Source organism: Pseudoliparis swirei, chromosome 11, assembly GCF_029220125.1.
Source record: "Pseudoliparis swirei isolate HS2019 ecotype Mariana Trench chromosome 11, NWPU_hadal_v1, whole genome shotgun sequence".
Lineage (NCBI taxonomy): Eukaryota > Metazoa > Chordata > Actinopteri > Perciformes > Liparidae > Pseudoliparis > Pseudoliparis swirei.
The window spans coordinates 7,226,035-7,253,202 of NC_079398.1; the positions used below are offsets into that span (position 1 = coordinate 7,226,035).

General features: G+C 43.4%; 1 protein-coding gene across 2 annotated transcripts in view; it reads right to left on the reverse strand.

Moving 5' to 3' along the window:
- Positions 1-27,168, reverse strand: part of LOC130201264 (peroxidasin) — a 56,046-nt gene that overhangs the window by 12,177 nt on the left and 16,701 nt on the right. The window contains exons 2-15 of one of the 2 annotated variants that reach the window (XM_056426099.1): positions 21,616-21,687; positions 20,413-20,484; positions 18,167-18,238; positions 14,547-14,618; positions 12,646-12,717; positions 10,860-11,029; positions 8,912-9,029; positions 8,433-8,602; positions 7,320-7,592; positions 6,624-6,899; positions 4,934-5,046; positions 4,494-4,650; positions 3,206-3,314; positions 154-311 (exon numbers count right to left, since the gene is read on the reverse strand). In XM_056426099.1, the coding sequence (XP_056282074.1) occupies positions 154-311; positions 3,206-3,314; positions 4,494-4,650; positions 4,934-5,046; positions 6,624-6,899; positions 7,320-7,592; positions 8,433-8,602; positions 8,912-9,029; positions 10,860-11,029; positions 12,646-12,717; positions 14,547-14,618; positions 18,167-18,238; positions 20,413-20,484; positions 21,616-21,687 (1,904 nt within the window). The remainder of the gene's footprint in view (positions 1-153; positions 312-3,205; positions 3,315-4,493; positions 4,651-4,933; positions 5,047-6,623; positions 6,900-7,319; positions 7,593-8,432; positions 8,603-8,911; positions 9,030-10,859; positions 11,030-12,645; positions 12,718-14,546; positions 14,619-18,166; positions 18,239-20,412; positions 20,485-21,615; positions 21,688-27,168) is intronic. The other variant, XM_056426100.1, reaches the window with a different exon arrangement.

Sequence of the window (27,168 nt, forward strand, 5' to 3'; positions counted from 1 at the left end):
ATAGATTGGCTTCATTTCATCAGTCCTGGTGAACAGTCAACACGAGGTCTCATTAAAGCCACACAATAGTTACAGCCTTGTTCATACAGATGCAGACACAACAAGGCACATCCCTTTTGGTAGCAGCACAGACGACCTGGTCCTGAGACTCACCGGTGCCATTGGTATCGACCGTGAGACCCTGGTTGACGTGGTTCTGGATGAGCAGTAGCGTCTGCTCAAAGATCTCCCCGGCCCGCGCCTGCTCCACTGTGTAGGGGTCCCGTGGATACCGGAAGAGAGCGAGCAACTCCCCTGGGGTACGTGGCTGCCTGGAGGAATGAGGGGCAGAGACACTGTGTAAGGGAGGAGAACGTATGGAACTATGGATTCGATCATGTGGAGAGTTTCATGTTTAAATCAAATTGTTATGGGCAAATTTTTTCTTTCCTTGTTGCAAAGGCTGGTACAGCAGGCAGGGCTTTCTCTGTCACTGTGTGTGCATGATGACTCGGTGTTGTTTGTGATTTGTTTGGGCAAAAATCTGCAAACTTTTCATTGGATGGCTTGTAAAGCAGCAATACATATATTTATATTTACATATATTATATGATAAACATGAGAGTATACATGTGGAACATACAATATATATATATGTATATATATATACATATATATATATTGTATGTTCCACATGTATACTCTCATGTTTATCATATAATATATGAGACAGTCCTGTATATGTATATATATACATATATATGTATATATACTGTATACACTACCGTTCAAAAGTTTGGGGTCATCCAGACAATTTTGTGTCTTCCATGAAAACTCACTTTTATTTATCAAATGAATTGAAAATTGAATAGAAAATATAGTCAAGACATTGACAAGGTTAGAAATAATGATTAATATTTGAAGTATTAATTTTGTTCTTCAAACTTCAAGCTCAAAGGAAAGCCAGTTGTATAGCTTATATCACCAGCATAACTGTTTTCAGCTGTGCTAACATAATTGCACAAGGGTTTTCAAATCAGATATTAGTCTTCTAAGGCGATTAGCAAACACAATGTACCATTAGAACACTGGAGTGATAGTTGATGGAAATGGGCCTCGATACACCTATGGAGATATTTCATTAGAAACCAGACGTTTCCACCTAGAATAGTCATTTACCACATTAACAATGTATAGTGTGTATTTTTGATTAATGTTATCTTTATTGAAAAAACAGTGCTTTTCTTTGAAAAATAAAGACATTTCTAAGTGACTCTAAACTTTTGAACGGTAGTGTACATACATACACATAAATTGTGAACTCTATCATAGAATAGTGGAATATTTTTTTAAATTCTTTCTGTGGTGAATTATAATAATATGATATTATAATACCTTACTCCTACAGGTGACAACACTAACATTGCTGGGAACAGCTGTTCACGGATGAAAAGTGCATTTACACTATTTGTTGGCCGAATAGTGTTAGGACATTTTGGGAAGCTGGCGTCACAGATGAAAATGAAATGAGATGCAATGAACAGCTGCTGTTGTCAACAAACAGCACTCAGGGTTGACATGTTAATGTGCTTCATGATCAGAGTAACAGCCACCAGCTTTTCTCTCATTGTCAAATGTTATTCTGTTTTTTCTGTCTGGAGACCCAGGGGCAGGACGGGGCGGCCTCTCAATCTGCGATGGCCATTAACGAGAGCTGTAAATCCCCTCATCTCAATTCCGGTTACACTGTGACTTCATGTGTGCGTTTCCCCTCTTCATGTGTGTGTCTTTGTGTATACGTGTGGGTGCATTCATGTGTGGGCAGAGTGCATTTGTGAGCATGCCAAGAAAACCACAGCTGCTAACCACATCATTCAACAGGATGGAGCCGTATCGGAACCATCTCCAACAGGCACAGGATGAAAAACAGATTTGATCATTTCACTTATCATCCCCAAAATGTTTACGTTGATGCACAGAAGAAAAAGACATTGATAAAGATGTCATGAAAGGCAGTTGGCGAGGAGTCCCAAAGATTGACTGCAGCTGTCAGTGACTAAATGTCTATCCCAGAGAAAATCAATGGAGCATTCTGACCTGCATCTTTAACAGAGCAGGACACTAGCAGCCCTTCTGAATGGCCACTCTCTATCCTTGAAGACTCTGACTCAGACTCAGAGCATGCAGGTCATGTCCCAGGCCGGTGTGAGACGAGCCATTTGTATCCCAACTGAGGCGCCATGAGCTCGTAGCTCTGCGCTGAGACGATATAGAGCTAAATAGTTCAATTAGTCCAAATGTCAAATGATTTATGACACACTATAGTTGCAGAGTGCTGCTCAATAAAAAATGTAATGTATTAAATGCAAGTCTAATCAAAAGCTCCACAAGATGTTCTCCAGTGCAGACACGTATAGTAAGAGAGGACGTATAGAACACATCAGAACCTCATGACTGTGAATGATAAACTCACATTTTTGTGATTAAACCCTTAAAAAATGTCCTTATGATCATTTCATAATTTCCTCAGTTAATCCCCCTTTTCCTTGGCATAGTCCTGGAACCAGGTGCTTTTATCTATTTCGTGTCCCACAATGCAAAGCACCCCTCACTGTAAGCACGAGTCCCAGCTGATTGGACGGTATAATTTATTTTGTGTGAGTCGTAGTTTCGCTGGCTGACATTTTTTCAGTTTCGGTTTAGTTAATGAGAAAATACTGGTGAATATAGAGAGTAGCTTTGCTATGTAAAGATGCTGATTGGCAGGATGTCCCGTCTTGAGCTCATCACAATCCTCTTTGACCAATCAGCCGTCTACAGTCGTTCACCTCCACATGGTGAACCATCGGTTCAGCTCCAGTTGAACCTACAACGAATCTCTGTACTATCCACAACTTTGTAATACATATAATTGATATAAACTATATTTAATAATGATGACCAGGTGAAGGTCTGTGTCCCAAAACGTGATCGTCACATAGCTCTGACTGTGCACCGGCTGACCTTCTTCAGGTGCACAGATGTTCTGCTGTCTGCTGGAAATCTCCAACGAGCCGGTGGAGGTGAGGCGAGCCGTACCACGACGTGGAGGAATGTGTGATTGCGCCGTGAAATGTGAAGATCAACATGATTCTAATTTGCGCTATAAATCTATTTTACGATCCCTGTATAACATGACCTATTTTTGTAGCCTTCATTTAAAACTTTTTTCAAACTGGTAACTTACCCATCAAAGAGGCGTCTCCTGGTGGACTCGATAGCCCTGTCCACGGTACGGATGGCCTGCTCGATAGACGTGCTCACGAAGGTGTCGCCCTGTCTGCTGACGGCAGGAACTGTTGTCACGCAGAGACAGACAAAGAACTTCAGACACAGTTGGACCTAAGATCTTAATGAGGCATATACATACAAACTTTCTCAACATAACTATTTCATACTTTTTCCATTAAACTGCTCATCGAAAGGTTCTCTATACGACATTCAGAGCATTAATATAGCAGCAAACAACTATCATATATGTAAAGGTATTGAGGCGTAATGTCTCCCTGTGTGAGTGCTGTGCTGACATAGTGCATGTGGGCGTGTCCCACTGGCTCTGCACCGCTCTCATAGTCATCCTAACCAATGAATTTGTTGCAGAAGCGTAAACTTTCATTTTCGTATATTATTTACACCGGCGGTCCCCAACCACCCAACGCATGGAAAGGATGAATGAAAAGTTCATCGATTAATTATCTAGGTCGGAAAGATTTTCTATAAAAAAATAAATAAGAAATGCTGTCTATATGATTATAATGGCATCGGAGCCTCTTGAGTCTTGACACATAAGGTGTATTTTTAAATCCACAAGCTTGCAAAGGTTAGTGACGTACGGTGGCCTTAAAAAAACATTTCAGACAACAACTCTGCCGGTGTTCTGGATTAAAATCGAGGCAGAATATCCTGACATCGCCAAAAAAGCACTGAAACCCTCATTCAAAGACAGGATGTTGGAAATGGAAGCAGGTTTTCTGCAGTGACATCGACCAGAACTCAGTTGCGGAGCAGAATGGACATAAAAAACACACTTTGGGTGTCGTTGTTTCCCATCAGCTCCCACGAACTCGGCGCTTGGTGAGTTGTCATTTTATGCACTTCAAATGGAAATTTGATGCCAGTCGTATAATTTTATGACGTCATATTTATCACCCACACTACGAAGGCCGGCCCGTTAAAATGTTGTCTTACGCGAAACGTTCTAACATACATGTGGTCACCAGTGGCTGTGGTGTTAGAGTGCTGTGAGTGGCCGTGGCACTATAAACACACAATACAAGTTAAGTCCATCTACTAGAAATCAGGAAATGCAGCTTCGGCTTCTGTCAGCCACTGAACCTTTTAAGGTGCTGCACTCCAGCTCATACATTTGCAGTGAATACATTTATGGCAAACTCCATATAACACAGTGAGATTGCAAGGCGAGGACTAAGAGAGTCCAACAACAACCGGTCCCATTGATACAGTTCACGGTTTACCTGTGACGGTGAGCACCATGCTGGCGACCTGGTAGCCGATAGGATTGCGTGCGACGCACTCGTAGCGACCGCCGTCGGCACTGCCCACGTCTCTCACCTCGAGATAACCCTCGGGGCTGATGTGGAACTTGCCACTCTCTGTGACCTGCACACGATCCTGGTAGAGAGAGAGGGCGGAACAAAGGGGACAGGTCAGGACCGTGGGAGACTGGACGTTTAAGTGTGAATGGGACCTGTTATATAAGCTCACTGAGAAAAAGAAAAAAAATCTACATATAAGTTACATAAGTTACTTCATTGTCATTAATTGCGTTACGCTAATATAATGACAAATAAAGTAACCCACACACCAGTCCCTTTTTTTCCTTCACTGTTCTAATTCAACCACTAACCCCATGACCTGTAGCTCTGAGGTCACAACAGGAGCTCTATCATCTAACCTTGTTCCAGGTGAGGGCAGGTTGAGGCTGGCCCTGAGCGCTGCAGGGAATCTGGACGTCCTGGCCAGACTCCACCGTCAGGTCCCTTGGAGCATTTGTGAAAACAGGCGTTACTGGATGAGTTAAAACATACACACACACATACGCACGTGTTAATGATTATGCGCTGGTGCTCAAAGTAATGCACATGTAACATACTGCATTATATACAGTCCATCAGAGCAGACATGATGACACCCAGATATGTATCTTTGTGCGTTTTAGTGTCCTGCAGACGCTCACAGAGCACAAGCACACTCTCAGTGTTTGTGTTACACTGCGGTCGCTATTTCTCTTCCCTCTATTACAGAGATGCTCAACATCTCACAGTCTGTGTGGAGTTCAAAGGGAGATGAAGGCCGACTACATTTGGAAATAATGCATTGCTTCATGTGGTGGTAAATAAAGCAATGGGCAATTGCTCTCAGTGCAACACGTGAATGCTGCATTTCTGTCGGCAGTGGTTTTCAGTTATTTCCCCCAAATGTCACCATATTGTGTGAGCAATGTCTCTCTTCTTTAAAATAATTAACTTCACCACACAGACGTGATACATTCATACATACATGCAGCAGTCACTGAACCTCAATCCCCCCCCCCCCACACACACACACACCATGTTCAAATTCCTTCAAGGTTCCCATGTAGCAGCCAGCAGTGAGCCACCTGGCCATGGGAAAATCTCACACGTTTTAGGAACATGACGTGGGGGAGGGAGGCAGTTTCATAGAACTAATGAACTGCCTTTAAATCAAAGTTGAAGCCTCTAAAACTCTGTGAACAGAGTTCACTGTACCGTACCCAGCATCAAAGCTGCAGGCCGTGTGCTGGATCCCTTTTGGCGACCAGGGTGCTCCAAAACAGTTCCTATTACCAAGAGGGACGCTGAAGTCTGATGCAGGTCCCTGCTTTTACTTTCTTCTAATGCTTTGTCTATTCCTCTGCACGGCGCTCTTAAAAAAGTCAGCAATCACACAGCACGGTGGTGGGCTTCTGCAGCGCTTTGGCAGTGTGGGGCTATTATGCAACGTGTACTTTGTGCCATGTTAACAGCCATTACAACATGGAAAAACATGGTGTCATCACAGGATTACAGACTGCCATGCTTTCCTGTGCTATGTCAAGCCTGTAATTTCAGCTACTCACACACACACACACATAAATACAAGCATCTGCACACAAGAGAGAAGCAGTGAGACGCTCCAACTCATGGAGGCCTTCTTCCAAACAAAGACAGATTCAACCCCATATGTGCATGCAGAATGAATTACAGGACACTGTAATATAGTGTAGTACATTTAAAGATGAGGCGGACACAGCTATACTGTATATCTTTCAATGTAAATATGCTTTGTTTCATAGAATATTTGCATGTGAAGATGTCAAATGAGCTGTAAATGGCGAGTGCTGCACCACTCCAACCCTCTTTATATTGAACCACCTATCAATCCCCTGCATGTTTGATGAGGGCTTTTCAGCAGCCGAATACTTTTACTCTTCTGTCTAACAGACGAGATTGGCTTCCATGTTAACCACTGCAGTGGGTCTTCCCCAGCTTGATCCCCACTCCAAAGTTAAAGGCACCTAACTGGCTGGGACATGAAGGATCCGGTACACACGGTCAGTCTGAAGCTTCTCCCTACAGCCTCACCTCTTTGCTGGATGCTGAGCTGCACATTGGTGCGCACAGTCCCCACCGGGCTGACCGCCTGGCACTCATACTGGCCCTCGTCGTGGGCCGCCACCCGAGTGATGCGCAGAGTGCTGGAGGCCAGGACCACGTAGCGGCGGTCGAGGGGTAACGGACTGCCCCCGCGCGTCCAGGCGATTACCGGCTTGGGGTAACCATTTGCCTCACAGGGGAAGTCAACCGTGTGACCCTCCAGGATTGACTGGTCCTGTGGTGTGACCGTGAACTGGGGGATCGCTGTGGGCAAAGGGGTTTCATTTAGTCTGACTACTTTACTTGCCATGACCGGCTCAGGACACATTACGAAGCTGTTAGAACCATGAGTCGCAACAACAGCTGAAGACATAGTGTCCAGAGGATTACCAGTATAAAATAACAGGAAATGTGATCAATAAAACTATTCAGAATTAGGAGATAATAGCAGTAAAAAGCATTCTCTGGTCTTTGTCTAGTGTGAATAGATGTTTCCATCAGTGAAACACTTTGTAATGTCAATAAAGGCGTTTCGGGTTTTTAACTGCTTGTAATGAGTCCCTAGTTGCAGAAAACACAAGATACAAGTTTAGAAATGCCGGAGGATAAAACAAATAATGACCAGATTTAAATTAAATCTAAATGCCAAATTCTATTCACCTAACAGTGAATTGTGATTCCTACCTTGTACGATGATATACGCCGTAGCGTGTATAGTATCCACATTATTGGAGGCAAAACATGTGTACTGCCCCCCATCCGCCTGGTCCACATTCTGGATGTAAAGCCCTCCGGAGGGGGTGATGGTGATGCGGGCGTCGTTGGACAGGGGTGTGCGATCGCCCTTCGTCCAAGAGACCCGGGGGTGTGGTTGGCCCGTGGCGCTACACTCCAGGGTCACACTCTCTCCCACCAGCACCTCGGTGTTCTGGGGCTGGATCACAAAGCTTGGCCGTACTAGAGAAGAAGCATGGGGTGGGGGGGATGAACATGGGAATGGGGTTACATTCATTCATCTGGGTATTAGGAAGCTATTGATGGCCAAAATGTTCAAAAGAAAACTGTTGAACAAGCTGTTGTTCACACACATAGATCATCTCATTCTGTCCACAACGACACTTTGACGACTGTGTTATTAGTGCATCACTAATAACGGTGGAGTCCTGTCCATGTTTGGCCAGTGATTACAGTGGAGTCAGAGGAAATATGTACACAGCGAGAGGCCGAGCGTTTACAATCACACAAGACAGGAAATGCACAACATCTGCTCTCAGAAATTGTTCCTTAACAAGGGGTCGTTGCCAGGGCCATCCGTCACCCTGGCGATGATCCTCGGGTCACCGAGACCACCGCGCTAATCTCACCCAGCAGGAGGCGACTGACACTGTGACTGATTGATGTGTGAGATACAGGGGGCATAACTAACTTATGTGTCTGTGTGTGTGTGTGTGTAAGTATGTGGGAGATAAACTTGACATGAAAGCCAATGAGATTTACTCACGGCTTAGTGAGATATCCGAGTTATCTGGCCTGATGAATTGAGCGGAGCCTCGATGCTCCTCACAATGCAGACAGCTTGCTCTATTCTGACTACAGAAACAGATCATATCATGTTCGCTAAATGTGACCAGCAGAACTTTGAGGAAGCCTCATCAAAAGTTACCAAATGCAGCAGATTTAAGTTGGATTGTGATGTAAGTTAATAAGCCAGGACATCGACGTGGCAGATTTCTTTCTGCACGACATATTGCACAATGCAGTTTTAGCAGGTGATTAATTGCCTGTGATGACACTTACAGGGGGCTCCAAAGTATCGCAGCGTGACCTGTGAAGTCTTAACCTCGCCGGCCACGTTTTTGGCCATGCACTGGTAGACTCCCTGGTCTGTCTCCCTGGTGTCCTGAATCATTAGCGTCCCGTCCTCCAGCAGGTTCAGACGACTGTCATCACGCATGTTCAGAGCGTTGCTGTCACAGGAAGGAGCACACGGAGATGAACATCAATTCAATTCAGTTTATTTTGTCTAGCCCAAAATCACAAATTGCAAATCTGTACAAAACACTTCACTATTGTATCATATTTGGTGAAGTGGTCTAATTAGCATATCAATTAGTTTGCTGAGGTCACAGTGACCTTTCAACCTCATAATTCTAGTCAGGTCATCCCCAAGGCATTCCTGAGATATTGCAATCACGAGAAAACTCCCCAAACTTCAAAACAGTCAGCAAAGGGAGTCTTCGGTTACTTGGTAACGAGGTGATAAGTAAGTGTCTTACTTGTTCCGGAGCCAGATGATCTGGGGTTTGGGGTTGCCTTCAGCCCTACAGGTGAAGTAGACGGTGTTCCCCGACGTCACGTCCACATCCTGAGGCTCTGAGGTGATCCTCGGTACCTCTGGAGGAAAAAGGACAGATAGAACGACGGCAAGGCAATTTTATAGGCTGGTTAAAATCCATATCCATTCTGTTGCATGTGCATGTATTGATGGTGAGCCAAGCAGCCTATTTGTTGAAGCAAGCCTCTGTGGAATCTGTCCGAATCCAGCCTATCATGTGCAGGCAGGTCTTCAGAAGCAATTGAGACAAATAGGAGACAATCCTCTGGCTACATTTTCTGAGCCGTCACAACTAAAGATGACTGACACTGTTAGTTCCTTAGCGTGAGCTGTAGGCCAGTCTACCTGCAACATACTCCACATTAACACTGGGAATTGTAATTGCAGTTTAAATCCGGATTGCGGTAACCACGGGACAGGGGGGGAGGGTCACTTCATCTTAAGAACCGGCGGCTGTTTTGACAGCTGCTCCACCCGCCGTGCATTGCTCCATCTCGTTCACAGGGGAAACTTCATCTGTCTTGCTACGCGGACAGATGACGTGGAGAGGGCGGGGGGGTAACATTGAGCGAGAATGAGCTCGTTGGCGCCATCAAAATTAGCTGCTGAGAATTAAATGTGGTTGGCTTACAGTCTGCTGCCAACTGGCCCAGAGTAAAGCGTTCTGTGGGAGCCGGAGGAAACGCAGAGCTAAGACTGTTGGATCACCGCTTGTTATCGACACCAAGTGAAAATGTGCCAGACAGACTTACAGTCAAATGGAGATTTTCTTTTCTACTTGCAGTTAAGAAGCATCAGTGCACTTAAACCTGTTCTTAAGCATGTCAGCCAAAGTCTATCTTAAAACGTATTTTATTCCTCCTATTCATAGTAAATGTTGTTCTGCATTGTGTCGTGTTGTTGTTTTTGTCATATTCTTTGTTTTTCCATACTTACAGTACATTTTCCAGAAATACAAAACATTGTGGCATCACAACAACAGCCAACATGGCACATTACAGCATGCAAAGCTGCAGGACATCGTCTGTCAGCACAAAATTACAGACATCTCACAAATCATTGAGAGTTGAGATATGTTATCATTTGATGAGCTCACAGCAAGGTACACATTTTAAAAAATCTACTTTCCCAATAAAAACTTTGAAACTATAATTAAAGACAGACAAACTATGCAGGTCTTTAAACTCAGACAAAGCTTGTCTGTATAGGCTGAGGTTTGACTTTGAGAATAGGATTTAGAGGTTTCATTCCCCTCTGCAGATTGAGAAATAGCATTGAGGGAGTCTTTAGTAATATCTGAGTCAGTGAGATACAGAATTATCCAATGTCAAAATCTGCAACGACACCCTGTAAAGATGATACAACCGACATAAATAATAATCACATGACAAGCCTGTGGATGCTGTATCACTCCATCCCACCAGAGGCCAAAGGCTGTCTTTGACCCAGACTAGAGACACATCTGGTGGAGTATGAAGAGTGAAACAGCTGGGTGCAGATCTCAGACACAATGACAGGATACACCTGTGTCTGTGTCTGTGAGACAAACACCTGTAGTTTTTGTATGTGGACTGAGTTGTGGTTTAATTTAGGAGACTGTGTATAGAAATATAAACATGGTAACCACATGCTTGCTGCTGGGCAACCATGTGTGTGCTTTACCTATGCTCGCCCAGATGTGTGTTTCTATTAGTTAAAAAAGTTGTCCAGTGTAAAAATAAACAAGGTTTCAAAAAGAAGGCTTTTAATAAGCCAGTCAGAGGGCTGTCTTTACATGGTGCCTAGTTGATGCCATTAATGTTGCGGCATGTTTAAGTTGTCCAGCTGGGCCTGATGTGGAGAGGTGGCAATACAACGGAACAGCTGAAAACACGTTTAAAATGATATACCACAGTTGAGCTCCTCTGCGGTGAGCGTTGCCACAGATCGGCCCTGGAGGCGGCTGGGGTACTCGCAGGTGGCAGCAGCCTGAGCGTTGCCTGACTCAGCATACTGCTTCAGCAGGTCAGCCAGCCACAGCAGCTCGCAGTCACAGTTTAACGCATTGGAATCCAGTCGCCTGCACACACGGACAACATGCACAGACACACACACACACATAGCAGGGGAGACATGGGCATGTAGTCCATCAATAAAGCATATATATGACATGTAGCTGTGGAGTTGTGCATATAGTGGTGTTCTGTAAACCCTATCTGGCAGTTCATGAAATGGTCATCCAAACATGGGGCTTAGGACCATATTGGAAGAGTCTCTGCTGCTCTGGGAAACTACCTCTCTGCTTGGCCTCCTCCCCTGGAAACTGATCCAGCTTTTATTTTCCCACAATGGCACCCTTATTCAAGTGTGTTGTAATCAAATTAGATTTGTATCCACACTTATCACTTTGATCCTGAAAGGATTATATATATATGTATATATATATATTATCCTATTTGGGTCAAAGTGATGAATGTATTTATATATACTGTATATATACATTTATCACTTTGACCCTGAAAGGATGATAAATATATACATATATATATATATATACACACACATACATATATATATATATATATATACATTTATCACTTTGACTCTGAAAGGATAATACATATATATATATATATATTAGGGCTGTGAAACGATTACAATTTTTAATCAGGTTAATCACAGGTTTCTGTGGATTAATCATGATTAATCACGTATATACATTTACAGGGCTCTCAAGACAGGCACGAGCTCCGAGAAGAGTTGTTGACGGGGGGGGACGGGGGACGGGGGGGGGGGGGGTGCTAGTGACTTTTCTTTGCTCCGTCCCGATGCGCGCAGACCGGCATCGGAGCTCTGCCGCGCGAGCCGAGAGAAGAGTTGTTGATGGGGGGGGGGGGGGCAAGTTACTTTTTTTGGTCCCGATGTGCGCGCACACGCCGGCATCCGAGCTCTGCGGCGCGCGAGACAGAGATCGGAGTCGTGTTAACGCGACACGTAGAGACAGAATGACACGCTGCTGGTTCGAGACGACCACCAACAGACGGATTGAAGCTCATTCTGCGCATGCGTTAAATGCATAAAAAAACAACAACTAATTAATCCTGTAATTTAATTAACTGAGTTAACGTGTTATTTTTCACAGCACTAATATATATATAATATGTGTATATAATATAATACAAAATATCCTCCAACACTACTGGCATGAGTCAATTGCAGTTCTTCTTCGTCTTTTTAAGCACTGGCCTGCAATCTAACACATTCTGAACAGATCAGCCAATGGGCCAATGGGGTGAGGCCAAACTGCTGATTGTTCTCCACTGCCGGTTGGCTGGAGGAGGTCGGGATTTGAAGCTATGTTCAAGATTGTTGGTCGTAAGACCCCGAATTCTCACATGTGAGGGAAAAAAAGGAAGCATCTCATGTGCACATTTTTATCTTCTTTGCTTTGCTTTGTAATCTCCACTGCAGCTGACTAACAGAAATAGTCACAGTGTGGGAAAGACCTCGCTGTGGAGCTTGAGATAGAAACCACCTCGCAGCCGAGGAAGCGTGAGAACCGTGTGGTGTGGTTACATGCCATGTAACTGACAACATGACCGAGTTGATACTGGGTGTGATGTGAGATAAAGGATATGAGGTGAGATACATTCTAACACAGCTGTTTCAGGGCTTGTTGGGAAGATTTTCACTTACAGTCGCTTCATGGCTTGAAGATGAGAGAAGGTTCCCGGGACGAGCTGGGAGATTCTGTTGTTGTGCAAAAACCTGAGTGAGAGAGAGGAAAACTGTAAGATGATCCATCAGTGCTCATACAAGCTATATAGCTGGCCTGAAAGAGCACCCAAAGACTCCACTCAGCAGTATAATTGACCAAACTAATATTAGTCAAACACATATTGAGGGTGTACCCTTTGCTCGTATCAAATGACGTTTTCCAAATGGGACAGAAAACAGGATTTTTCCAGACTTGCTTTGAGGGCTTAACCTCACGACCCCGGAGGCTCGTGTTACTTTGCTAAAAGCACACAACCAAACATTTGACTGTTTATGTAAGGCTCTGACCCAAAACATTCACCCCACAACTATTCAACCTTAAAGGGAACAGTGTGAAGGATTCATGGGGACCCGTTGGCAGGAATGGAATATAATCTATCATAAATATGTTCTATTGCCGTATTATCATTCTGAATCATTTTGGTCCTTCATATATACAAAGGGAGCGTGTCCATGTTTGAACTGACATGTTTCTACAGATGCCCAGAATGGACAAACTAGACACTGGCTCCAAAAGGGCCTTTCATGTTTTTACGTCACCTGAAGACCACAATAGTTCTCAGTAAGCAGAGGAGTATTGCGTTGGTTACCATCGGCAACCTCACCATTAGATCCTACGCAATGCGACTAACTAAGCTCAGATAATCTTTGCTGAAGCTCTTCACGTTCTAACACAACCTGTAGGAATCCGTCTACAGATATGTTCTGGACCCTTTTACAAAGTCACTACTTTGAATGTCACCATGGAGATATTCCCAACAAGCCACTCAGAATCTGGGAATCCCTGAGTCCCTCCCCTTTCGGTCCATGACTGGCAGGCGTCCCTCCTTGTTCTCTTACTCTCCAGTGACTGGAGAGTATGCATACCACTGGCCCATACATAGGAACAATGAAACAGGGAATTTAAGAACTTCATTCAACCCATGGAGAGTTTTAGAAGCAGTACCTGGTCAACAATATGAAGTTCACCATATACGGATTTCCATGACAACATCCTATGATAATATGCAGTATATAATCAGTGACCCGTGATTAACACCATGTGCGGTGTGACATTCCTATCTGTGGTTGTCAATGAGTTCAGCTCTCTGTCTAATGAAGCCAAGATGTGTTCGCAGACCTCAGTCCAACTCAGGACTCTGACTGGAGAGAGATTGTGATCTCATTCAGCTCCACCGGTTTCTTGTTCTCTCACCGATTGTCCCAATGTGAGTATCTTTGGAGGCAGTATAATAAGCAAAGACATACAAACCCAATGCATTTCCAAACACAGGTCCGAGTTGTCTGTCCAACACATAAACGACAGGGTGAAAGGAACCCTTGCATCATCTCACAGAAGTAAGTTAGCTTTATGGGAACTAAGTATGAGTCGGGGATCAACTCATACTTAGTTCCCATAAAGCATCATTACTGTATTATGTTATGAGCAACGACACACTAATCTCTTCCTATATGGGGAGCCTCGGAGGCGTGTGAGGATGCTGTATTGATTTATAGTTCGGCTGATATTTTACCTTAATAGGTAATTCCAATGCCATGCTAAGCAAAGTCTGGACCTGCCTCAATTGACACTTTTAATTCCATACCGAGTACATCATGTTAGTTATTGATTCTGGCTTCCATCAAGTCCTCTGGTGAATCCAGCCATGACGTTGGATCTATTAACCCGTCCGGGTCTTGAGACCATTGATTTATGTTAGCATTTATGTCGGAATCTGCTTTTTACTCCTGAGAAAGTTTTTTACATTTTTATATTTAAGGATTGTGTGTGTGTTGCGTGTAGAGTACATTTTGTAGACATCTTGACAGGATGAACTTACAGTCGTTCCAGCTTCGGTAGGTGAGTGAATGATTCTGGTTCCAGAGACTCAATGTTGTTGAAGTGCAGGTACCTGGAGAAGAACAAAGTGTAGACAAAGCACAGTACAACTGGATTAGGGCTCCCTGTCTGACTAAATCGAAGCGCATTGTCCTAGTAGGCCCTAAGAGGTGGAGGTAAACGAGAACAACGACATGTCCTCAGGTTATCCCTGTTCTACTATCCACTTCATACTACTGACAACAACCGCTCAGAAGAGCTGATCTCTAGGTCTGGCTGAATGCAGCCAGACGGGAGGTATTCATCTTTGGGCAGTTGACATATACACTACCGTTCAAAAGTTTGGGGTCATCCAGACAATTTCGTGTCTTCCATGAAAACTCACTTTTATTTATCAAATGAATTGAAAATTGAATAGAAAATATAGTCAAGACATTGACAAGGTTATAAATAATGATTAATATTTGAAGTATTAATTTTGTTCTTCAAACTTCAAGCTCAAAGGAAGGCCAGTTGTATAGCTTATATCACCAGCATAACTGTTTTCAGCTGTGCTAACATAATTGCACAAGGGTTTTCTAATCAGATATTAGTCTTCTAAGGCGATTAGCAAACACAATGTACCATTAGAACACTGGAGTGATAGTTGATGGAAATGGGCCTCTATACACCGATGGAGATATTTCATTAGAAACCAGACGTTTCCACCTAGAATAGTCATTTACCACATTAACAATGTATAGTGTGTATTTTTGATTAATGTTATCTTTATTGAAAAAACAGTGCTTTTCTTAAGTGACCCTAAACTTTTGAACGGTAGTGTACATATATAAAGAGTCTGAAAATCAATGGCTAAAGTTTGAAGATCGACCACAGGTGCAAAGCAAGCACGACAATCACTTCATAGAATGAAAACATAATGTATGGCCCAAAAAGCCTTTGAACTGGGAAGACATAAATCAAACAGTAGGCAAAACATATCTGAAAGGTTAGGGACATGTATTCCAACTGACGGCTGAATGGTAACTGCAGGTTCAGGTTCAGTTGGGTGTTTAGACAAGGAAACAACAGTCAAAGCAAGACAGACACAGAAAGACTTCAAGCTGCACAGAGTGTAAACGAAGACGAGTTATCTTCTACTGTCCACACATACAAATCCATTTCAGTTTTGTCTGGAAGAACACCTCAAACTGATGATGTCTTTGCAGGATGTTTACAAGCTGGACATCCAACGTGATGCCTTTGGGTGTTGATTGTTATCGAAGAGTCAGGACACCGTACAGACGAGCGACAGGCAGAGAGGTTTACTGGAGACAGCAGTAACGTGGGGTTGAGTCATTCACCTCTAGGACCAATCAGCATCCCACGCCAGTTATTTCATTACACGGTTAATGATTTGAGATAGTGATGATGTCGGATCACTCAGCTGTGGTTTAACCAGGAATATGTAGGACTAGCAGGCGGGCTGCACAAGTGACTGAATATTAATCACGAGCGCCATTGTAGCTCCACTGTGAAGCGCCTTTGTGTACTAGAAAAGCGCTATAAAAGTCTAAATTATTATTACAACTAAATAAACACGATGGACCGTGACATTGATGTTTAGAATGGGAGCTCCGCTTATAGAAAACGTTGCCGCCGCATAGGAAATCAAGCTCTTCCTAAACAGGAGGCGAGCCAGATGGTTTTGGCTTTACTTTTGGGGACGTGAGCAGCCCGGGAAACGCTTTCCTCAAAGAGTGGAAGAGTAATATACTGTCTACTAAGAGTCAGGGTCTCCTCCAAGATCATGTGCTAAAGGAAACGTGCACATCAACCTTATTGGTTGTGTTCATGACACGTTGGCACGCTAGAGGGATCTTTCTGCTCAAGAGCTCTAGTACAACTCTGAAAACACAATTTGTATTAATAACATCAATCAACAGTAGCTCATGTGTTTTTTCTGTCATGTCAAACATGCACGTGTGCAACAATAACACTTTCGTATTTTTCTTCCCTTTTTTTTAAGCAGCAGAGGAGTTTCTGAGTATCAAGACTGACTGGAAGCAGCTTGATTTGATCACACAGACTAAACATACATGATAGCTTTCTGACCAATAAACCCTTGGAGCACATTGGAGCAGGAGAAGAGTTTCTGCAGCAGCAGGAGTAACGCAATGCGAGTCAAGCGTTGCTCTTAAGCAGAAGCTCTGACTCCAGCACAACACTGCACGCGGCTCGACAACATGCTTTGAGCTTTGCATTGGGCGGCAAACGTCTGTTGTCCGGGCCACATCACATGCGACTCATGCAAAGGGGTCACGGAGGGTCAACGTGGCATACAGGGAGGGGTGGGTGCATACACGGCATGCATGGTGGCGGTGAAAAAGTGGATAGAGGGGCACACGTGAGGGACGGGCGTAGCTAACGGAGCTCTCATGACCCCTGTGTGAGGCCTACACAGACATGTCATACAGCGTAACACACCAAAACATATGATGTCAACATCTTGTGACATGCCTGTCACTATAGACCGCTCCAACGAAACTGCACACCTGGGGAGCAGTTTGGGTCAACGGTTACTTCCTGTCAACTGATGTTATTCACATACACTGCAACAGGACATACACTGGGGCCCGTTTGGAACGTTATTCCATTAAATTAGAACATTTCACGGTTGTAAACATAAACATTCAGAGTGTCTCCCAGCTAAGTTTCCGTTGCAGTGTGTGTGACTGACAGAGAGTAAACATGGACCCGAGCTGTTGCCTTGCAATGCCATTCAGTTGAACCAGTCTATAAATGACTTGATTTATAGACCCTTTTATAGCGGACGTCATGTTGAAAACAGACGTGGCGCTTTGCTCCGCTCATCCAGGCGTTAGCGAGCTTTACCGCGGGATGAAAACTGTCACCAGCATCACAAGGTCTGGTCTTTGCATGTTTGCCTGTCAGACTTGATGTTTCAACAGCTGCAGTTCTAAAAGGCCGTTTCACAGCAACAGGTGTTTCAGTTTAACACCCGACTGCGTTTACTGGTGACTTCTAACCGAATGCGTCCGCGGTTGTATAATAGCTTTGGTAAAGGGAATGTAGATAATGACCACAGAAGAGTCTTTAGAATGTATTGGAGGCTTAAAAAGGACACCGTTCGGTTGGTGTCATCAGTACGCACAACAACGTCTATTAAACGGCCGAGAGTCTATTAAACATGCCGACAACACTGCACTGTTCTTTTTTCCGTTTCAAAACTCAACCTGAGTCTTTCTGCACATCAACACAGACAAAGTAGCACGGATTGTCTAGTGACCTGTGCGCTGGTAATGTATCTCTGGTGTAATGCTACACAATAGATTTCTCTACCAAATATATATATATTTATCTTGCCACTAATGTTTTCTTCCCACTCACTAATATCACAAACATCTGGAAAGTACATGTATTTAGGGACACTTTTGTATGTCATCATTGTTGACAAACTGTTTCAGGGTCTATAAATCACATTAGACCATGTAGACCTTACCAGGCTTCATGGACTGTTTATAACGGAGAAGAGAAGTAAGTAGGAGGAGGAGCAGGAGGAGGAGGAGGAGCAGTTGGTCAAGCAGAAGGAAAAGTTGGACGAGGAAGTTGGTCACTTACAGTTGCTCAAGAGAGACAAGCCCCTTAAATGCTTGTCTGTCAATTGATTGGATTTCATTCTTGTACAAATAGCTGAAAGGAGAGATAATCAGTAACATTAGTAACACACACACACACACACACACACACACACAAACAAACACACACACACACACACACAGGATCATCTGACTTCTGCCTGAGAGAAAGTAGCGAGAACCTGATCAAATAACGCTCGTTTAGATGCTGTTGTCTAATGAAATGTATGCTACTATCAGTTGAGTGACTTTACTGTAGAACAATACACGACCCTGCTTCATTGACATCGGTAGATGTAGCTATGGGCGGGAACATCTTTGGAACAACTTTACATTATAAGTACAGTATTTGACTAAAGAATATTTTATAGATCATAGATTTGCTACAATAATTACAGTATTCAAGTTAATATAGTTAAATGAATCTATTCAACACGTATTAAGACATTTACTAGAAAACGAAATTACTCTTGAAATGAATTGAATGTATTCAGTTAATGACTCCTCATGGACAAACATTTACATTACAAAATAATAGGTTGGATATTTGCACATCTCTGTAAATATATACATGTGCGTCAAATAAAACCCAGTATTCAATGGACAAACAATGACGTCACAGATTCCTTGTGTCCAATGTTTTCTTCATGTCTCCTGTCTTCTATCTTCTGTGTGTGCGTGTGCGTGTGTATGTGCATATTTCACCTCCGTCGTGTTAAAGAAACGTGAGACTAGAAAAGCCGTGACTTAAAGCCGTCTTCTGCCATCTCTCCATTTCACTCTCTACCAATCCACTCGTGATGAGACACGTCCAGAGATACAGATCTCCTCAAAGCACAAGTGATGCAATGGATGGTAAAGTAAACATCCTGTCTCCATCACTGCAGGCCCCTCTCAGAGCAATAACCTCTCCGTGTAAATGCTCTCAGGTTTCTTACCATGGCCGATCAAAGGTTTATACAAAAATAAACAACTTTATCGTATGTAAAAATGACAAATGCTCAAAACAAGTTGAGCTAAAAGCCGCCATTAAAGGAAGTGACATTTATAGAGAAAGGATACTGCCTTCCTACATGCTATGAGAGTGTAATGAGTTAACTTCGGTGACACTGCAGGAACCAGACGTGTTGTTGTAAAACCATGTAAACAGTGACTGATTTAAATCTGCAGGAGCCGGTGAATGAATGTGAGACACAGCCGACTGCAGCCCGTGTGTTTGTGTGTGTTTGTGTGTGTGTGTGTGTGTGTGTGTGAGTGAGAATGAAACTTTGGAAGTTGTGGGCTTAAATGTCAAGGGGGCCCTCACTTTAATGACCAGATCTCCTTTAGTTGTGACCCTTCAAAAAGAACACAGTCTGCACTTATCCTAATGACAAAGGCTTTGGATCAACTCTGCTTTTAAGTGAGAGGGGCACTGTAATTTAAAGGGCTACTAAATAGCCACAGGACTTTATTAGAGCACAAGGAGAGATGATGTGTGTCAGGAATGTGTGTCTGTGTGTGTCTGTGGGTGTGTGTCTGTGTGTGTGTCTGTGGGTGTCAGCGAGCTGAAGAGAGAAACAAAAGGAAAGCCCACATCCCACATCTACTCACACTCTCTTTGAGCTGATATATGATCTGCTCTCAAGTCAGCGGCGCTTGTCCAAAAATATTAGCGGGGCAGTGATGTAACAATACTTATTTCCCTTCGCCTTTATCAGCGAACATATACATTAATATTTTTACTTTATCAGCCATGGCGACTCTTAGCTTTGCCTAATCAGAGACCAGATAGAACATAACGTCATCCTCAAGTCTTAAAGTGTGCAATGCATCCCACCAAACACAAACAAAACCACATCAAATAATCACAATAATATACCCTTCTCTATCTCTACGTAGGTCCTCATATCTCACAGACCGAGGCTGGTGGGGTGATCATGAAAGTGACTAACAAAGGGAGCAGACTAGCGATCCCACAGCAACCTTGAGGCTACACACGCCTCAACAGTGTGGTCTCCACTCTGCCTCCCGGTCGACACTTCCAGACACATAAGTACAGAGGAACAGACAAAGGGAGACTCTTCATTCATGCCTTTTCTGTACACTGCGCTGACACCTTCTTCCCTCACTGAGCAGTCTCGCAGCATCAGCTGTCTTCCACAGTGTTTTTTTAAAGATGCGTATCGTCTTCGGTTGCGAAACTTCCAAAAAAAAGCAAGACTAAACTGACTGTGAGGGGAAACTTACAGATATTTGAGGTTTTCCAGGTCTTCAAATGCTCCTCTGGGGACCCTTCGTATATGATTGTTGTTGAGGAGGCTGTGAGGGAGAAAAAACAGGAGGTTGTTTTGTGGTGAAGATGGACAGTCGGTTTGTTCTGTTTCAAGACCAGTGGCAGTATAACCTCATTCCCAGTTGTTGGAACAGTAAAACATATGGAGGAGGTTCATCTTGTTCTGCAGTTTAAAATCACGATGTGCTGTGATAACTCCTAATGGATAGTAATTGCTTGTTCCCTCTTTTTGTGTCGTGGTGCATGAAACCAAACAGGAAAAACATATTATTAGATGTATTTTGTCTTGGAACAACAAAGAACGCAAAGCTTCTGACTTTAAATCGACACTAACGTGAGAGAAGACCCAAGGCTCTCCCCTTCAGTGGACATTGTAGACATATTTGTAAGTCTGTATGGTAGTTATATTGGACTCGTTGCTGTAGTTCAAAGACTGATAGACTTATGGGTGTTATTGTTATTGCTGTTTTGGATATAAAGTCCTCGACAGGCTTTTCTTGACCTTGAAACTAATAAACCACGAGGTCCATGCTCTTGTTTCTAAACTATGGATATAGAACTGGATATACATATCATTAGCTTCATGCTATGAAAGTAATTTAAAAAAATGTTGTTTCTACTTTACTCGGCAGCAACCGCAGCAGACGAGAAAGCATCTCAATAATGTTTGCAAATATGTGAATAAAGTGAGGTGTGTTTGATGTATTCCAGCAGTCAGCTGAACAATCTATAAATAATGATATGGCTACATAAGTTTAAGCATGCTCACGAGGTTGCTTTGACTAATATGTTGCCCATGAAAAACCCTAAAACACAGAACAGTTCTGCTTTAAATAATAGTTTAGCAATGCGCCGTCGAGCAGGCTGGACATATAATAAATAGCTCTGTGGGTGGAAGCGGAAAAATAAATTCCACATAGATTACGAGCTGACCTACATGTGTGAAACCGAAGCAGAACAGAGGAAGAATGTCCTGTGTGTGTGTGTGTGTGTGTGTGTGTGTTGACGGACAATCGTTCTAAGTGCTGGTTTGAGGAAATCGTCTGAGATCAATTTAAATAGTAGCCTTCTTGATTTCAATGCATGTTCATACCAATAGGATATTATTACTAACAAAAAATGGAAACAATGTCATACCAACCAAAACAAAGACTTACAGTGTGTTGAGGTTCTTTAATCGTCTGAAGGAGGCTGGTTGTAAATCCTTGATTTTATTGAACCTCAGGTCCCTGTAGAACAGAAGGAAAATGAAAATATATTCATGTAAAGGAAAGTATTAAGCATGATGTAGACTTTGAAGGCAATAGCCCTGCGTATGAACTCATGACATGAGTCCACAGCAGAGCCTTCAGGAAGATGGTTGCACATGTTACTCATTGCACTAGATGAGGGCAGATGTATATAACATGTGTCCCAAAGAGAACAATCACAGAACGAGTGGCAGCAGTGAGCGGTCTCAGTATCTTTCTTCTTTTTAAACTTTTTAATAAAGACGCTGTGTAATGACAACAATATGCTTTGACAGGGCACTAACCACACTTGGTCTTACAAAGAATGACTCAGTGCCATGAAAGTGGCAAGCTAGAGACCCCAATACCGCAAATAGCCCTGAGAAGAGGAAGTCATTCCTGAAGCCACGAGCCTCCACCAGCCACACGATGAAAGGTTAGGCAACGGTGGAACATCTCGTCTGAACACTGGTGTTATGTTGGTGGAACTCAGGATGTAAGTCATCTGATCTTCAGCTAAACCATTTGCTGCATGTATTTTCACAGGATGAGTTCTGTAAGTGGAAACAGGCATTCCGTTTACATCACCCTCCCGACCCCCACTATTCCTAAAAGCTTAACTACCATGGTAGACTGTTGCATTATTGACCCGGCATGGCATCCTGAGGAGAATACGCCATTGAAAACACTCCCAGCCTAAGAGATGAAGAGAACCACACAGCAGATTTATCACAGCAGTGAGGAAAGGGAGACTTTTCTCTTCTTGAAAGCCCGACTCCCCCAGAAAGAACTTCAACTGTCTCCCAGCATTTCTGTTGGCCAATGACCTCACAAAGCAAATACTCTGAGACGGGGTCACACGGACATAATGTACTCCGATAATTATGCAGAATGCTCAAGACGCCAGGAGAATGTAGGCATCTGTCTTTTTTAAAGTTGGAAATAATATAAAAAGGTCTCTACCTTTGCTTTTTGTCTGTTGAATGATGTCAGACACAACCTTTCTTGCTAGGAAATCATTCCCAAGCTGTAGGGCTGTACCCAGTCGTTCAAAACTTCATTCATAATGCATTGAATGCTGCATGTCTATCAATTGTGTTTAAAGCTGGTATTTCAGCACAGTTGCTCAGCATTAATCTAATCTATTTCCCTTTATGCACAATTGACAAAGGATCCACCATAAAGCTATACATACAGAGTTTTTGATTTCTGTGAAAATGAGTGCCAAATGATTTGCTATTAACTGATTTCATTGCCGGTGAAATGTTTAGGTCCTCGGGTCTGTAAAAGCCTTCACATATCGAGCGAGTAAGATCATTTGCGTGGAACGTCCTTCAGCTATCATTATATTGTTGTTTCTGGCACCACCTTCAGCATGTGTGTGAGAAACTTCATTGACGTTTTTTTATGTCAAGTTGAGACTCAGCATCAACGTGTTTTAAAGGGTACCTGTAGTGCAAAACAGCAACGTGCTACATCCATTCGGCGCATCAAATAAATCATATTTACCCCGCTGCTATTGTCAACAAGTCACGCATAGCCCGAGGATTTACATTTATTTGTCAAAATTCCGAATCCGTGGGCGCAGCCATTTTGCTAGTTATTTACTCCAGCTCAAAGCTAACTATGACGTAGGAACGTTGAAAGGAATTCAGCCAATCCGGAGCCACTTCTACACGCGTTGCTTCTTGGGATAGATCGGTGGCCTCAAACCAGTTCACGTCTGGAGTTCACGCCAAGATGGCGCAGTGCAAGGCGTTCGGTTGTCTCAATAATAAAACAATGTATTCTACTGACAAATAAATGTCTTTCCCTCTATCGTGAAACATTCGTAGCGAAGAATTACACAATCTATATGGTCAAAATCAATGGAGATACTGCGATAGTATGCGATAGTATGCAGGCAAATGTTAGGCCTCTCGCTTATGGGAGAATAAAGGTGAATATATTCAGAATATTAGTAATAATCACACCAACTCTGGTGATCGCAAATTAGCCTACATGAAGCAACTGGCTAACTTACCGATTTGACAGTTCTCCTCGGTGCAGGCCCCGAACATGTCGGCCGATCATTGCATCAATGAAAGACATCTCCAGCGCTGGCTTATGCGCGATGTAGCTATCAAGCTCACTCTTTTGTGTGAAGCAGATGAGGTCTAATGACACTATATCATCGGACATAAGTTCGTACTCTTTACAACAAATGCACTCTCTGTCTGTTTTTGTGGCACACATTTCCACAACTGCACCAAACGTCCGCCGACTTGCGTGCACGGTCCACACGGTGAAGCATCTGTACCGCGGTCCTTCGCATCAACTTCATCTGAATCATCGCTATCATCGCTGTCACAATTCACTAAATGGGGATAGTCTGCTTTTAAAGGTTCAAACAAGTATCCAGTTGCTGAATCAGACAATCTTTCATCGTCCATATTCTCAATCTCTCAGCATTTGTTTGCGAGCGCTCGACGTTGTTTACATTGGTATCTGAACACATCCGCTGTGGCTGGCTGTCGCTCTATCAACGTTCCGACGTCACACCACCCGCGACATATTCAAGCTCCAGTGCACTGTCGCATGTCGGATTTGAGCACTTTGAACAGCCTAAACTACGTATTGTTATTGAATACTGGACCGTCAGTGCATGAATACACTTTAGAAACACATTATCTTTTGCTCTGGCTACATAGTGATTTGCACTACAGGTACCCTTTAATTCATCGGAAGCGCCGAGAAAATGAACTGTCAAATAACATGTTCAGTGGAGAGAGGGTTGAGGGTTTTCCATGGAAAGATCACTGCTGGGTGAAAAGGTACAGCACCCTTCGGAAAACATCTCTCAACTCTGCACTCTCCGACATGCTGAGGCAGGGGCTGTCCCGCTTCTCTGCCTCCAGCTAGGAGAGATAAGGTGATGAGGAGGAGGAGGAGGAACAAGGGAGCAGTGCTACGTACTAGTTCAAGCAGCACCCGTCACAAGTGCATTCACAAAAGCACTGTTTCTGCTCTGGGGTCAGTCGAGTTAAATGAAGGGTCACGCTTGTTTTACAGGGAACCTGGCTCAAACATTACTCTCCTTTATGCTGTCATCATATACATATCCAAACCCCTTTCAGAGCTACTGTCTGGACTTCTCTCACAAGTGAGTGCTGTGGTGTGAGTTTGTCAACTGAAGCATCTGTCCTGGTTGATGGTTATTATTTTCTAGCTGGTTGAGATGACTGTTTGTTTGTGGAGCCGGCTCAATAAACTGAGTGTAATCTGGAGCAGCAGGGAGTGTGAACAGCACCAGGCTCACTGTCTGGGAGTATCGGGCTGATGGATTCAGTAAGTGCTCTCAGGCTGGCAGTGAGTGAGGCTGCGAGGTCTGTGTGTTTGTCTGGGTGATTGTATTGTCTTTGGATCTCGTGTGCGAGCCCAAACCTGACCGTGACCCTGCCCGTCCACCAGACATCTAAAACAAGACCAGCAAAAAGGCTGTTCTTTCAGGATCTTAATCCACAACAGTCACACTAATACCAACGCTCCTGTCGCAAGCAAGAGAGCAGAAATACCCAATTGTGTCTTGAATAAACAAGAGGCAATGACTATATGCTGTCAGAGGAACAAGTTGATCTATTCGGCTGCTTTGTGATGCTTCATATATTAAGAAGAGAAAAGTGGTGGCCTGTTTGGAGGATGTTTAGTAAACAAAGTTCATTGAGTGACCACAAAAGAAATGAGCATGTTTTATGACATTTCGGGACTTATCTAAACTCCCATTAATGTGTTTTGATGGCACTGTGCCAGAGGGAACTATAAAACAACAAGGCTAACCCCCCAGCAGCAGGGCTGACAGACAAGCCACAATGCAGCTCTGCATACAGCCACAAGACAGAAAGTCAACCGCTTCCTTGGCTCAGTGCTGACGGAGCCATGGGATGTGACAGTTATGCCATTAATAGAGAGAGGGGGAAAACAACATTTGATTTCTTTCTGAAAACAAAGTAACTTGTTGGGCCCATAATTCAACTTGCCTTTCACTTTTTAAATTTAAAGATATAATGAAGATTTATTCCTAGAAAGAGTTTTGTACTTTACAAGAGAATGAAAGTCTAAGTTTATCATCACATTCCTTTGTTTGCACTGCAGCTTTTTGGCACAAACTGAGGTGATTTAGGGACAGAGTAAACTCACCGGAGAATTACAGTGCTTCATGTTAACGTGGGATACACATAATAACACACTCCTCCCTAATAACAGACTCCTCCCCAATAACACACTCCTCCCTCATCACACACTCCTCCCCCATCACAGACCACTCCCCAATAACACACTCCTCCCCCATCACACTCCTCCCTAACTAATAACAGACTCCTCCCCAATAACACTCCTCCCCCATCACAGACCACTCCACAATAACACACTCCTCCCTCATCACACACTCCTCTCCCATCACAGACCACTCCCCAAAAACACACTCCTCCCCCATCACAGACTCCTCCCCAATAACACACTCCTCCCCAATCACAGACTCCTCCCCAATAACACACTCCTCCCCAATAACACACTCCTCCTGTATCACACACTCCTCCCCCATCACAGACCACTCCCCAATAACACACTCCTCCCCAATAAGACTCCTCCCCCATCATAATGTGGGCTACGTAGACAACTGGAAGACTTTCTGGGGAAAACCTGATCTGATGAGGAGAGACGGCATTCATCCCACGTTGGACGGAGCGCGTCTCATTTCTGCGAATATGACCAAGTTGATCACCGGACTTAATCTATGACAACCCAGGGTTCAGATCAGGAACCGGGAGCAGAGTTGTAGTTTAACACCCTTCTCTGCTCTTCCATTCGAGCAGTTACCCACCCTTGACTTTAGAGTAGAGACTGTGTCTGTCCCACGGCCACTTCAATTAAATAAATCAAAAGTAAGCAGAAGAGGAGTCGACACAATAACCTTATACAAGTTAACACAATTATTTCAGCAGTGCAACAAAATAGGTCTATTAAATGTGGTCTCCTAAATATTCGATCTCTGTCATCTAAAGCTGTGTTACTGAATGATTTAATATCAGATAATCACATTGATTTATGTTGCCTAACTGAAACCTGGCTGAGCCATGAAGAATATGTCTGCCTGAATGAATCGACTCCTCCAAGTCATATTAATACTCACATTCCTCGAGGCACCGGTCGAGGAGGTGGAGTAGCAGCCATCTTTGAATCGAGCCTATTAATTAATCCTCAACCAAAATTACACTACACCTCATTTGAAAGCCTTGTTCTTAGTCTTTCACATCCAACCTGGAAAACACTACAGCCAATTCAATTTGTGATTCTGTACCGGCCACCAGGTCCATATTCAGAGTTTATATCTGAATTCTCAGAATTTATATCAAGTTTGGTTCTTAAAACCGATAAAGTTATTATTGTTGGAGATTTTAATATCCATGTGGATGTTGATAATGATTGCCTTAGTGCTGCATTCAT